Consider the following 14819-nt stretch of genomic DNA (forward strand, 5'->3'; position numbering starts at 1 on the left):
CGGTTCAAGCATGTAGCTTTACACAACAATACGGCCTGAAACTCAACCCAATTCTACTTCGTTGCTGACTGTTGGGATCCACCCCAGCTCTAAGTGCTTTCTAGTTGCTTGTTTGCTTGCGATCTTAACCACATCTATAAATCACTTTGGGTTACACTGTTGAATAAGAGTTGGTTTACAAATGTACCATAAAACTGCATAAATATATAAGAAAATCCACCATATCCATAACCTTAAACAACCTTGGTTACTCACAATTCTCATGATTGCAATGTAAATAAATTTTGAAGTCTTTGTTGTTACAGGCTTATTAGGAAACTTGGAACACTTTCCCTAACACACAGGTTGTGACAGTACCATGTGATCAAAGTAGCTTGACAGATTGTCCATATGACTTTCTTTGAAATATGCACCCCAAGCTCAAGTAATCCAAACAATTAAATTAAAGACAGCATTTCATTTATAGTTCAGGCTCTGGGGGGGGGGCCAACTGGGCCTTCCTCCCCAGAGATGTCTGTATGTTCCTACATGGCCATTTCACGGCTGTTTGCCATCTGATACACCTTCGGCTTGAACCTTCCCCAAAACAAGTGACTGCTCTTTCTCGGCATCTTTATCCCTGCTGTGACGGCGGTGCGTGCTACTCCTGGGGGGAATGCCATGAGGTCATGACTCTGGATTTTTCAGGGGGACAGCCGGTTGCTGAAATGATAGTTTTGATGGACAGTTTTCTCCTTGATCCCTCACAGCTGTCTAGGAGGAGGAGGGGAATCTCCAGAGAACCAGTCCTCGATTTCATGTTGATTAACACAAATCTGGTGTTAGGAAAGGGACAGTTGGTCGGTGTGTATGTTTAGGCAGGAGATACGTTTGAAGCACTTTTCCAACCAGGTTGGAGATAGCTTTCCATGTGTCAAAACACTTATTTTTTAGTGTTTAAAGCTAAAATCCATAACCTATATTTTGTTTACGTATCATGTTTTTGTCATCTGTGTGGTGGAGTGTACTGTCACATGTTAAAACATTAGTAAACTTAAGGTGTGTATCATCCCATCATACTTTGGAGTATAAATTCAATACTTTAGGGACTGTACAAAACTGTTTCACTTGTAAAAATGCAAAAGCTTTCCCAGCAATATGAATATCTTGTTACACCGTCCCCTGAGTTAGAAAAGAAAGTTGTGTCTATAATAGTTTTTTTAATAGATTATAATGAGGAAAATAACGCCCTGATGCAAAGAAAGGGATGTTGTCTTCTGCAAATTGCAAAATGCATATCACTTATTATTCATTTTTATTTTGAAATTAAAATAAATAAATATCACAAACAAATTGCGTAAATAGAATATACATAGGGTGGGCAAAAAATAACAAAATTTCCTACCCTTCTATTCCGTAAAATTCAGTCTTTCTTTAGCAAAAAGAAAAAATATATACATACACTTGTTTTAGTCCACAACTGACTATAATGTTTTTTGTACAGTCCCTTAACAATTGACAAATATTGGAGGACATTACATGGTTAGTTGACGGCATTTTTACTCAGCTAGCAAGACTTTTCCATCTTTAATGTACTATACAAAAAAAGGTGAAGTACATCTGCCAAAGATTATGCATAACGATATCAATTTCAGCTTTAACAGCATCTGATTTTAAAGCAACACAATGCAACTTTTCCCTCTTCGGTCCCCATGCCGGTTGTCTCATTGGAACAACAGCTCACGCAACGTGTAGTTCCAATGAGACAACCTATAGGAGGACCGAAGAGGGAAAAGTAGCACAGTGTTGCTTTAAAGGACATTTTCTCAAGCAGGGGCACTAACGAATTACTCCATGTACACACACTTTGAGGCTTTTCACACACTTCATAGATACCCGGAATGCTTTGAACGTCATAAATGACCATTATCAATATTTTTCGGCACGTTGATCACTTATACTGTATGTCCAACGTCTATGAGCCTTGTATCCTTCAGATACAGCCAAACCCTATAGGACATCTATCCAAACCGATACTTGGGCCAGTACTTGACTTGCGTACGTCTCGCTGCTGTTCCTGCATGGACTGCCTTCGCCAGAGGAGGTTTGGGCGGTGGAGGCGGCGGGGTTTTCCTCCTCTCTTTGCTCCTGTCTGTGATGGTGAAGCCTCGCTCGCTGTTGTCGTGCAGGCTGACCCTGGGCAAGAAATGAGTGGAGACATGCTGGGATTTGACCCGTGGGCTGGAGCCCATTTTAGCTTTCCCTCTCTTATTGAGGGCCACGAACCACTCGCGACCAGTCCTGTGGTTCCTGTAGATTACTGAGGCGTACGTGTTGTAGCTGTTCTCCTGGAAACGTTCCCTGAACTTACAGTCCTCTGTGAACCACTCCTGCAAAATAAGGAAATATATGGCATTAACAGTTACTTATTGCCTTTCTTCTCTTGGCTTTAATCTTATGGGACTCCATCAGGACTCCATCCACCCAATTGGTTTAGCTCATCACTGAGACTATTTGTGATCAACCTTTAATTAAAAACCCTTTAAATCTCTTCCATTTGTAAAGTGTTCCACATGTTCCTGATAGCCTACTGGATCTGTCCACGTGTAAACACTGCTCAGCTGCAGAACATGTGGCAACTCTGTTTGCATGCTACCATGTAACCTAACCCTGTGTTTCTCTTGTTAGCTGCTACTAAGATGATGGTCTTTAAATTGGGGAAAGAAAAAGTAAGGGTTCCACCAACAAGCTCCATGCTTACAATTCATTTTATTTCCTTGTTAATCCTGTTCTGACACAAAGGCACACACATGCTCATACACATATGCTATGAGAATCGTTTGTGATCTTCTGGGTAATAATAATGATAATAACAATAATACCTATATTTATATAGCACCTTTAAAAACCAACTTTACAAAGTGCTTTGACAGACAAGCAAGGCAAACAAGGTCAGTAAAATAACAGAGATCTAAAGTAGGGCCAAAAAGGGCAAAACAAGGTAGTGAGAAGTCAAAATTAGCATTTATAGTATATATAGAATAGAGATCAATAACAGATCTAGATCCAAATGAACAATAAAATGAGACGGGAATAAAAAAGGAATAAAAAGGAAAGTACAAAGAGCCATCTGTACTTCCTTCCTGTGTTTCTTGCCTCTGAGAAAAGGAGCATGATGCACAAAATATTATAGTAGGTATGCCCTTTGTTTCTTTTCAAAATGGCAATTAATGCAGGTGATTGTATAATACAGTGCACAAGTCCGAGACTGTGTGCCTAAATCTCCTGTCAAATTTGCAGTGGGCCGCAGCCCATCTGCATAAGAGACAACTTTGTTTCACCATGGAACACTTTTTCCAATTCAATTGAATAGAAAATCGTGCAGAAAAACAAAAGCTGTCTTCTCACACAAAAGCAGATCAAGGAGGGACACACATGAGAAGAAATAAGGAAGCTATGTTGCTGTATGTAATGACCAAAATTGAAGGGGAAAACAAAGGTTCTTGAATTTCTGCTGGATCATTTTTTAAACTATAAATACAACAGAATTCAGAATGGGAAAAACGTCAACCACTCTATTATCTCGGCCTGTAATTGCTCTGTGCACAGTCCAATTGCTGTTCAACATAATATGGTCTGATTGTGAACTGATTGGCTTAGCTGCTGCAAAACTAACACCACCCCAAAATCACAGAAGATTTCTCTTTCATCTTGGTGGTGGATTTCAAAGTTATCTAAATGACTTCCCCTATCACAGAGATGCTTTGACTGACAACAGCAGAGCTTCCTTTGGACTGGTCAAAACCTCAGCACACTATAAGAAGAAATAAGCATAATTCATGTATCAATTTCCCCAAACTATAGTTTCTTTTTTTTAAAGACTGTAGGCCTTTGTTTGATAGGACAACTTATGGATGAAAGGAGAGAGCGAGGAGAAATGACTTGCAGCAAAATGGAACCTGCAGCAGCTGCAGCCACATGGGGCACGCTCTACCAGGTGACCTACCCAGGTGCCCCAAAACCATGGTTTCTGGCCCAGGTTGAACAATGTTGACCCAACAGTTTTCATCTGACCCTCTGCTACTAGCTATATTTTTTTGCAATACATGCAGGTCTACAGAAGTGGATTAAAATGCTGATTGTCTGTATTTTGTATTAGTAATAATTATCTGAAGGATATGCTCCTCACATCCCTTATGGTGGTCTAAACTGTAATTAAACAACCGCTATCACATTGAAATAAGTTGTGTACCAAACAAAAGTTCCTGTAGCAAAATGTTGAGAAAATGTACTATTACATAATTAGTAAAAATGTAAAGACAACATATCAGACTCTGCTACACCACGTTTCCAAAACGGATATGCAGATATTCATTGAATGTTCCCGTTTTATGCCTAAAAATATCCTGGGTGGGAAACTCTGACATGTACCCAGGGATGCCTGCTTTCTTGCTGCAGCATGACTTCCTTGTATAACATTCTGAAATAAAGTAAACTGTTCTGCTTTGCTGAAGAGTGCAGCATAGCAGAAAATGATGCCATTACAGCGTTTGGTAAACATGCCAGTCACAAGAGAGTGCGCTGCGGCAGAATAGTACAAGCCTTTAAGTTATTCAAAGTGACCGACTGTTCCTCTTGGCTGTTGTTTTTAAAGATGATTACAAAATTGAACAGTACTCCCGAGTCACTGCTATGGGTGGATTGCAGTGATTTGACAGAACGCTACATTTGAGCAACAAACCAGCTCTGGTACCAGTCGGGGAATTACACATCTGGAAACAAATCCATTGGAGCATGTATGAATGTGCTCTCTCACACAGTCACATATGCACACACACACACACACACACACACACACTCACACACACACACACACACACACCAGAAAAAAGCTTTGGCCCCTGCTGTGTTTCATAGGATTTAATGGCTGCGGCCGGATTCCAGAGATCTTATTGTTAAAATCATAATGCTTGTACAGCTGTTTAACCTGGCTCTTGCCCTGCTGGATTGGTCACACTCTTTTAAAGGGACCTTTCCCATGATCCTGGGTGTTAGCTGTGGGCTACTGAGGGCAGAGGTGGAAAGTTACAGATTTCCGCTACCTTGATGATATTCCTTAACAAATGTATCTTTTTCATTATTACCACTTTTACAGACCGATACGGTACCATGTTATTTTTAATTCCACTAAAATCTTAAACAACCAGAACTAGAGCACTTTTAACTTGACTCTGATGTGCACAAACTTAAGGGACTGGGTTTGTAACTAGTGGTGGGATACGTATTTAGATCCTTTACTTGAGTAAAAGTACAAATGCCACACTGTAAAATACTCTGTTACAAGTAAATGTTCTGTTTCAAGTAAAAGTTCTCACAATGTAGCCTGTTAGCATCCTTACTGTTGCTGAATAGCACAGGTGAGGCTGATGACAATGATGTTAGTTCTTCGGGTATTTGGTCATAAACCAAACTTAAGTTAAATGTTAACATGATGGGGACGCTAGATGACGAGTCAGGGGATCATTCCCAAGTTGTTGTATTTCCTCCAGAGGGTGGACACCAATGCATGTACCAAATGTCAATTGTTGAGGGATTTCCCTCAAAACCAAAAATGTCAACCTGCTGGTGGTACCAGAGAAAAAGTCAGGGGGAGAGAAAAATTCATTCATCATTAGGGTGCAATGTCTAGGAACCTTGAATGCCATCACCAAATCATGTTGCTATCTATCTAGTAGATATTAAGATATTTCCCAGGCTAAGTGGAAACTTTGACCACAGAATTCATCCTCTAGAGATCATGAATGTCTGTATCAGATTTCATGTTGAGGTATGCCACTTAAAACCAGAAATTTCAGCAGATAATACACTGAAGTCTGCTAGGACCATATTATTCTTACTCTACTCTTGTTTACTGTACATTCATAAAAAGTGTATCCAGTATAATACATGATAGATAGAACATAAACTTTAGCTGAGACATATCTAAAAGAAAATGAGAAAAATAAAATCAAGTTGTTGCATTTCTGTCTCTCTCTCTCTCTCTCTCTCTCTCTCTCTCTCTCCTTCAACAAATGCAGGTGACCCTTTCATATTTCTAAAGATTATGTTTGTGATGTCTTGCGGAGTAGGTCATGCAAAGCAATGTGCATCTGTCTCCACGCACATTATTCAGCCAATAAATTGCCACTGTGAAAACATCTAAATATTAGATATGAAAGATGACGCCACAAGATAGGGTTCAGGGTGTTATTCGACACCCCGACATGAGGCCCGAGCCTGTCTGCGGCTCCGCGGTTTACATCATCAAGGCAGTTAAATAGCACAGTGCAGCTGTAGACACAGATTGCAGTTTTAGTTATACAAATATTTCTCTGAGGCAGAGCTGCTCCGGAGGCAAAAATAAGCTCCACATGTAGACAGGGAATTCTCTCAGAGGGCAAGGTATCTACAGTAAGTAGTAAAGCTGCAAAGAAAGAGCTCTGATTAAATGATCAAACCTAAATTTACTGCACTTCATATAACAAATAAAAAAATTCTGAAAGCTTGGTATCCCTTTCTAGAGGCTACAAAATGTTAAATGGAACATACAATTTTATTTTTTACAGAAATATCAGAACTCAAGGAGCACTTGCAAACTTTGTGCTGAGCTTTCACCCATTTATCCTTAGCGAATGGAGTTAGTTGTCCCAGAGCAAGAATGGCTGCAAGGTGAAGTTCCAAAGTTCCCCAAAAAATCAAGTAACAGCAGTTCTGACACTGAGAATCCCATCAATCTCAAACTAAACATAATTCATCACAGAAAACAAATGCAGCTGTGAGCAAGACTCGCCCATGCAGAGGATCAGTAGGCGATTAGTTCCTTTTTTAACAATGTGGGCAGACCCTGTACGTTTAAGTTCCCCCCATGATACGCCCAGCCCCATGAACAACTCTCTTTGTTCTGTATAGTTAAATAGTTTAACATAGGCGGCGCCAGGGAGGAGCTTGGGGTTGCTCTAGCTAAGAAATTGCTGTGTGCATTCGTAATGGGTGTTTTTTTTTTGTCAAAGTGTGGAGACTGATGTAAATAATGAACCTGTCAATAACCAGGACAAAGAAAAGTGGTTGGAGGAAGATGACCTGACCGCGCCTGTGATTACTGCTGTGACTGACGTTAGACCAGGGGTTCGCACAGCGAGGCCACAGCGGGCGAGGATTCATCCAATAGGAGGCTATGCAAGAACATCCCTTACAAGAACTTCTCGTAGCAGAACATCACTAGGGGTGGGGGAAAAATCGATACAGCATAGTATCGCGATATTTTCAGTGGCAATACTGTATTGATACACCGTTGCCAAGTATCAATTATATATATATATGTATATATATACACATTATTATGTATGTATGTGTTGGTCAGTTTGTCTGCTTTACAATCCCATTTTGCAGCAATGAAATTTATGCGAGATGAACAAACTGAGAAATGTGTCTTTTTAGATAAAACAGATGCTGACAAAAAAAAAATTAAAGTTGGAAAGAAAGGTTATAAATTGCAATATAATGCAGAATATTACAATATATTTAAAATCGCAATAATACTCTATTTTGGCATAAGTACCGTGATGATATCGTATCGGGAAGCGACCGGTGATTCCCACCCCTTAACGTTACACTGAAAATGTGTTTTACAGAACTGAATAAATCTGAATCCAAAGTTTGGCAGTGCACAGGACATTGGTTTATTTATATTCCTTAAAGCATGTTTGAAACAGGTTCAGTGGCTTTATCAGATATATTAAGTCACCACAGATATGAAAAACGTTACACTATTGTTACAATGTGTGCAGGTATAAATATTGTGTGAGGATGCATGTGTGTATGCTTTTGTGTGTGTGTTCATGTGTGTACAGTAGTTGGCTGTGTGTGATTATTTGGCCTGCTGCATCATAATCTACTGTATGAAAGCTGCAGTAATGATTGTGTAAACCCGGCTTGTTGGCTGGTATTTGAAATACGTTATTGGTGGGCTAATCAGAGTTTCATGGTGCTGTTGTAGCGGCAACTTTAATGCATGAAAAACATCATCTCTCTCTCGTTTGCTCGCTTAGTAAACCGCTGTGGCGGTGAGAGCGCATCTGCGTGCGTGTGTGTAGGCCACGTGTGTCAAGGGAAACTCTACATTTCAGAGCACCCTCACTGCAACGTTGAGCAACCCCATAGCACCAGCAAAAAGAATTCTCTGCTGCCGCCACTGTAGTTTAGAGCGCCAACATCAATCTGACATGAGGCAGGGCTTAGAGAAAAAGTCGCAATTATAAATCAGTCTGCTATTTCAGCACCACAGACAGCGCCATGGATTCATCAACACTCAGTAAGGCTGCCGATGTTTCCAAGCCGTGGTCGGGGCCATAGATGGCAACTTGATTAATGAGTCAGGCAGAATAGACTAACATGTGGAAACTGAACAACCCCTCTGCCCCTGCACTCTCTGCTACAAGGGGATGGAGAGGGGTAATAGTAAGTTTAAGGGCATGGTCATTTTGCAAACCCTTTCAAATCACTTACTGTCGACATGCTCTTGAGCAAGGCAGTAATGATCTAGTAAACTTGCCCTTTGATTATGAGGATACATAATGATTTTTGCTAGTGGAAGATTTTCAGCAAATGTACTCATCTCAACATTAATAATCCCTCTTGTCCCTTAATCCTGGAACCTGTGAACAGCTCAGCTTTAACGCCATCAACTTCTGCCTTATGACAACAAAACTAGCCACAAACAACAGATGATTCACCTTGCTGGGGCAGAAGGAGATGTGGAAAGTTTGGAACAGGATAAGAAGGGACGGATGAGACCGGATTGCAGACATGAGTTCGCTGAGTCAGACTGTGGCTTTACATGACAAACTTTCAGCATATCAAAAAGGATGATCAGGTTTTTAGTTTGAGGCAATACCCAGCAGTGTGCTGTTTTGCTTTGTCTCACTAATCTTTTTATTATGCACGTCTGCCTAGTTTCGGTTTACATTTAAACCTTGTTTGATGTGTGCTTTGACCCCAAGAAAGTTTGTAATTTTCTCTTTATGTAAGCTGGAATGACAACTGAACATGTATCTGCTGGTGGACAGCTCACATTCGCATTAGTGAGTTTCTTGAAAGCTGTGGCTGAGAATGCACTTTGATGAAAGACGCCACATCACTCCCTGCTGACAGGGTTTCATGAAACAATACCAGGAGCTGAGGGGGCATACATTGCCGTTGCTCAGCGTGCTAACCCACAGCAGCTCACAGGCTCTCCGGCTCCCTGATTGTTGCTTGCCTGGCTTCTTGTTTACTCCGCATATTGATCTTTACTTAGTGGCTCACTCCTCTGTATATTATCAGCCATCCCAGACAGGATTTAATCTGCTCTTCCCATTAACACATGCTAATAGGGAGCATCTAAACGCCTGCCAAGGCTCTCACAGATGACTCGTCAGTGCGTCCGGCTGCTGGCTGACTGTCCGGCCGGTTGGCCTGCTTACAGCAGCAAGACCGAGCTGCTGTGGGCAGATTTGGGCTTACTGTGTGTTTGGGGGGATTTGAAAGTCTTCGTAACTGTGGCTAAAGATTACAGCAGTGTGCCGAGATGTGCTGATGTCAGATTCAGGGATTTGGTCATGCAGCACAGATGCAACATTGCACAAACTAATATGTAAGAGAAATATAGCTGAACTAGGCAACGTTTTGATGGAGAAATACACCCGTTTCACGAGTCTAAAAGAAGCGCACCATCTGAGCTCCAAATGAAAAGCCGATTTACAGTATATTATAAATTAAATTCTGGTGCCAGGTATGGACAATGGCAGGAAGTCTGCTCAGAACACAAAAAAATGGTTTGCCAAAATCAGCATTTGTACGTTCATTTAGAAAAACGTTATTGCAGGGATGTGGTTGCTGTAATAATCAATGTTTTTATAATTGACAAAGAACAACTTTAGGGCAATTTTAGACCCTTTTTAGGGGGCTCGAAAAAGGTTTAATATCCTGAGTTTGGTGACAAATTCATCACTTAACACTTTTGCATGACACTGAATCCTTGTCACATTAAAGGTCTGATCCTAGAATCACCCCTGAACGTGTATTTTATATGTGTATTGAAAGTTGCACGCAACTTACTTCTATGGAGACTTTCAGCCTCTTTTAGCTCATTGTTTTGGTTTTACAGCATATTTACTGCTTGGTTCAGTCTCATTAAATCTGTTACCGGTAGCAGCAGCGGCAGTATGCAGCTTTTCTCAGCACACAGTTAGGCAAGCAGAACTCAAAAGTAAAATAAAACTACTAAAGTATTTGCAAAATTAAAATATGTAGTTGTCGATATGTAAACAAAAATATGATCATATAAGTCTTATTTTTTTCATTTTAGTTGATAATAATCCAGAATATTTTTTTTGTAGATTACATTTTACAAGAATAATCTGTATCCGCAAAGTAATTAAAGTTATCAGATAGATGTTGTGAAGAAAAAGTACAATATTTCCCTCTAACCTTTACTAGAGTGGAAGAACAATTAGTAGAATATGGAAATATGCAAGTAAAGCACAAGTCTCAAAACTGTACTAAATGACAATACTTGAATACATTTGCTAACTTAATAAGGTGGTAAGAAGTCAAGATATACTGTATTTTTGATAGGTTTGGCCAAACAATCAACTATGGCAGCTTTAAATGAATCTTCAGCGTTAACTTAATGGTGAGAATGTAAATGTTAGCAAGATGCCATCACTTTTTACAAATCCAAACTCAGCCATTCCTTCCATATGATTGGACAACAACAATGCAATTGGTTACTTGTTAAGTACACATAAGTGTCACTTAGAAATAACACGCAAAGTAGTAAGCCTGCACAGTCAGCAGTGTGTTTACACTAAGGGTGAGTTTAAGAGTTCAGGGTGACAAACAGAAGCAGTTTGGGAAGCGGGTGGGATACTTACAGTGGCGTAGAGCCGTCCTCTTTTATTCATGGCCAGGAATCTGTTACTGTAGACCCCTTTGATACCGATGACCCCCTGAGAAACCGCAAAGAGCTCCAGGACACCTGGGAGGACAAAGAACATGTTCTGATGATTGATGGATGACAGAGTGTATTTGTACTCCTCTTTTTGTTTTCTGCATCTTGTCGCACCTCTGCGGCCCTGTCCACTGATCTTGATCTTACAGTATATTCATTCAGATCACTAGTGTTTGGGGAGAGTAAATTAACAGGATGATTTCTTATTTCTATCTCCATTAACCTTCTCTGACAACAAGAGTTTCAAAAACCAAAAATGGCCGGCAAATTTGTTGTGCTCTTGAAGTAACGCGCATTAAAAATTAAGTAAGTAGTTAGTACATCTCCATGCTGAGTTACATTTAGCTGTTGCATACTCATAGTGACATCCTCCAGAGTTAAAAAAAAGAAAAGAAAATTGAACATGGCAGTTTCATGCTGTGTTCATTTAATATTTACTCATTGGGTTTGGTCATTATGTTTTATCACTGTTGATAAATAGAAACAAAGCCAGCTCATTCAATGCAATAGAACACTGCAGCGGTGATGGAAGAGCAGAGGGAACACATTGTGTGGCCATTATCTTTTGCCTTAAACCACAGACGATCCTGGGACAGTCTGCGCCAGGCACAAATACTTTTACATGCATTGCTTAATGTTTTCTGCAAGCACACACGTGTCGAGTCGGTGGTTAACTTGACACTGCTTGTGGGACTAACGGTAGCAGTCTGGAGTTCACAGAGGAAGGATCACCACCTGAGGATCACCAGTCAGTGTTATTAGCCATAAGCAACCACAAGGCTGCTCTTTAGCTAGGCCCCTAGACCCCAGATGCTTAAAGATTGATTAGTGGGTAAAGATTAGGCATAATATCACAAAAAACACTACTCCTACAAAGTGTAATTCATGTGGAGATAATTTGCAATTTTCATTTGGCAACATTTGCTGCCAAAGCAAGAAGTCAAGTGAGTTTTATTTATGGCAGAGCAAAGTGAAAGTATGGTCATGGAGATGGAGCGGTGTACAAAGTGTTTGGCATTATTCTGTGAGGCAGTGTTATGACATGTAATGCAGTGTGATGGTAAAATAATCTTCATATTAGAAATCTAAGACAACCAGTCTCCTGCTCGTCTCCACCGCTGTCATGCAAGATTCAAAACCACATGGCGGTCGCGTTGAAATCCATGTAACCTGACAACTGTTCTAAAGGGGACCATGAAATGGAGGCACAAGTGCACTTCCATGGTGAAAGTTGGTTCTTTCGTCAGCACAGGAGCAATGAGGAATCTGATGGTGCAGTAAAAACCCAAAATCTGATTTATGATTTATTCTTCTGAACTTAATGACACAGGACGAGATTCACATACAGGACGGTCAAAGCTTTGGCATTTGAAAACTGCTACAGTAACAAGATATTTTAAGTTTACCTTAGTGTTTCTAGTCACAACTCATGCTAACAGTCCTGATATGTTCTGTTCTGCCTGTAGCTGAAAGCTGGTGTGTGCTGGGTAATATTTCCTGTTCATATGCATCTGAGTTGGTGGAGCAGTTTTGAGTGTGGATATCTTATTTTCTATTTGATTTCAGACATAACGTTTTCTTATTGAGGGGCATCGTTTTCACTCCAAACATCTTGTGAAATCTTGATGTAAGTCATCTTCCTTATTTTAAGACGCTAGTTGTGAGACAAATCTCAAAACCGATGGATTTGGACATCATACAAGAGTAAAAGGTCTTGCTACACTGATAATTTTTAATCTCTTAGTTTTGCACTAGTTGTAATTGAATTTTCTACATTTTTTATAGGAGGAACTGATCAAATGGCCGACATAACTGGGCCAATATTGCTCTTGTGTGTGTGTATACAAAAATGAAAATGATATATTGTTATTTGGTTTTTCTTTAAATTTTCAATTATCAATTTAAAAATCCAAGGTTAGGGCTTTGCTGATTAAATTATTGGACCCTTTAGAAATACATCAAATCAACCTGGACACTATGACCTTGCTTGAAGCCTTCTGTCCCACTGCAAAGTAACTCAGTGTAGTTTTAATTTAAAAAAAAATCTTATTTCTCTTAATCAGCTTGTAAAATGAAATTTCACAGAGCTCTATAATGAACTTGCTTTTCAACTTATAATTGCTCTTTACTTCTTGATTTGTGACCTATTTTTTTCAAAAGTCAAATCATTGAATATGCATCTACAACAAACGCTATTTTCCCTAGTTGTAGAGGTAAACAGTTTAGGCCAAAACAGTCTGGTTTGCATGGCGTAACATTGTTTTGATGACAATCGTACTGATTGGCAATCCAATACATCCCTGGTGTGTCACTGCTGCACCTGTTACTTTTAAAAATAGTCTACCTGCCAACATACCGGAGAGACACAAACAAGGCTCGTCAACCAGATGCCCGCTGCTTAGATATTTCACAGGGTCAGGCAGCCTAAGTTTAGGTGTGCGGTCGTTACACACTTCCTGTGTAAATCAGTATTGTTAGAACGTCAAGAGATGTCATCTAAAATAGCCTAGATACAACTGCAAACAGAAGGGAATCGATTAGGACGAATGCAGGAATGTGGATCCAAGTGCGCATTCTCAGCGGGACGCACAGGAGTCATCTGCGCGGTAGACGTTTATAATTTAGAAGTTAGTGTAAAAACCGGAGTGAATGACTTACTCAGCTGGTTGGGCTCATGGCTGCCGTTGACTCTGCCGTCGGGATGAATCTGGAGATGGAAGCCGATGCCAACCCTACAGTAGAGCCTGCAAATCCTGCGTCCAGAGCGTATCCCCTCCTCCAGAAGTTGGCGCTCCAAAGAGACGTGCTCTGCTCCGGCGGCGGCGCAAATCAAGTGAGCGACGGTCAAAAGATAAAGAGGAACATTCATTCTTCCAAAAAGCAGACACCCGCTAGGCCACTTCTAGCATTGTTGGTGTCGCTCCTGAGGTTTGGCCACCACAAACCGTGCGCACACACGCATGCAGCGCTCCTGGGCATTACCCCGGCTGCAGTAGCTGGAGTTGTTCTGCTGGCACGGAGATATTTATAACGCCAATGATCTCACTACTCGATGCATGCCGGAGCTCTAAAGGACGCTCTTTCATCCAGATTTTGTCGCCGAGATGCCACTCCTGCTCAGCACCGATCCACAGCAGCGGGGCGTGAAGTAAACGCGACTGACACCGCACATTTTCCAAAGAACAGTCCGCGCCAGGACGCACTGACCGCGGCATTTTACGCACAGGGAGACATCGTATTAGATCGAGGACGCGATTATTTCACACATGAAAAGACCTAAAACGGCCCTTCTGACGGCGCTTCTTCCAATTTAAGAAGAGTTGAACCGAAATAATGACACGTTAAACTCAGAAGGGAGGACGGTGGGGTTCAGGCAGCAGAGATCATCAGGTGGTGCAGCAGAGTTGGGAGGCTGCCAGCCGTATTTATAGGCTTTAGTCCACCTTATCATCCGATGCGTCCACATGCTTACAGGAGAAGCGTCTGTCAAGCTGCCTGATGTATTCTGAACAGTGTACAGTGGCAGAAGAGGCAATGTATTTATCAGATTATAGATTATTGAGAAAAAAAGTGCCTAGTAGAAATGTAGACTACACCTTTTAAAGATAATACAATAGTTAGATAATACTTCACCTGTATTAGTAACCAGTTATAATAGGATGTGATTTTAACTGATTAGTGCAGTTGTCTCTACTGGTTGTCATTCAACAGATTAATAAACACCAACACACTATTTATAGAACAGTATGTAAAGTCAGAATCAGCTCTAATGATCTAAAAGAAACACTCAAATCACACAAATGCGGAAAGT

At 40.6% G+C, this 14819-nt stretch overlaps 1 protein-coding gene and 1 long non-coding RNA gene across 2 annotated transcripts in view; one reads left to right on the forward strand and one right to left on the reverse strand.

The window, feature by feature from the left end:
• LOC117945456 overlaps nucleotides 1-3916 on the forward strand; it is a 21872-nt gene extending 17956 nt beyond the window's left edge. Inside the window, exon 3 of the long non-coding RNA XR_004656812.1 lies at nucleotides 3906-3916. This is a non-coding gene — a long non-coding RNA (uncharacterized LOC117945456). The remainder of the gene's footprint in view (nucleotides 1-3905) is intronic.
• On the reverse strand, nucleotides 1810-14479 carry fgf5 (fibroblast growth factor 5). Its single transcript, XM_034872930.1, has 3 exons — nucleotides 13667-14479; nucleotides 10932-11035; nucleotides 1810-2369 (listed from the first exon to the last, which is right to left on the reverse strand). Exons 1-3 carry the CDS (start codon nucleotides 13875-13877, stop codon nucleotides 2001-2003), a joined length of 684 nt encoding a protein of 227 aa, XP_034728821.1. The 5' UTR covers nucleotides 13878-14479; the 3' UTR covers nucleotides 1810-2000.
• Nucleotides 14480-14819: the final 340 nt, after the last annotated feature.

Source organism: Etheostoma cragini, chromosome 5 (genome assembly GCF_013103735.1).
Source record: "Etheostoma cragini isolate CJK2018 chromosome 5, CSU_Ecrag_1.0, whole genome shotgun sequence".
Lineage (NCBI taxonomy): Eukaryota > Metazoa > Chordata > Actinopteri > Perciformes > Percidae > Etheostoma > Etheostoma cragini.

What these genes read in the sequence shown, in the direction of transcription:
- fgf5 (XM_034872930.1), bottom strand. Translation starts at nt 13,877, where the DNA reads ATGAATGTTCCTCTTTATCTTTTGACCGTCGCTCACTTGATTTGCGCC. An exon ending in CCATGAGCCCAACCAGCTGA is followed by an intron (nt 11,036 to 13,666) that starts GTAAGTCATTCA and finishes TTGTCCTCCCAG; the next exon opens with GTGTCCTGGAGCTCTTTGCG. An exon ending in GAGGACGGCTCTACGCCACT is followed by an intron (nt 2,370 to 10,931) that starts GTAAGTATCCCA and finishes CTTATTTTGCAG; the next exon opens with GAGTGGTTCACAGAGGACTG.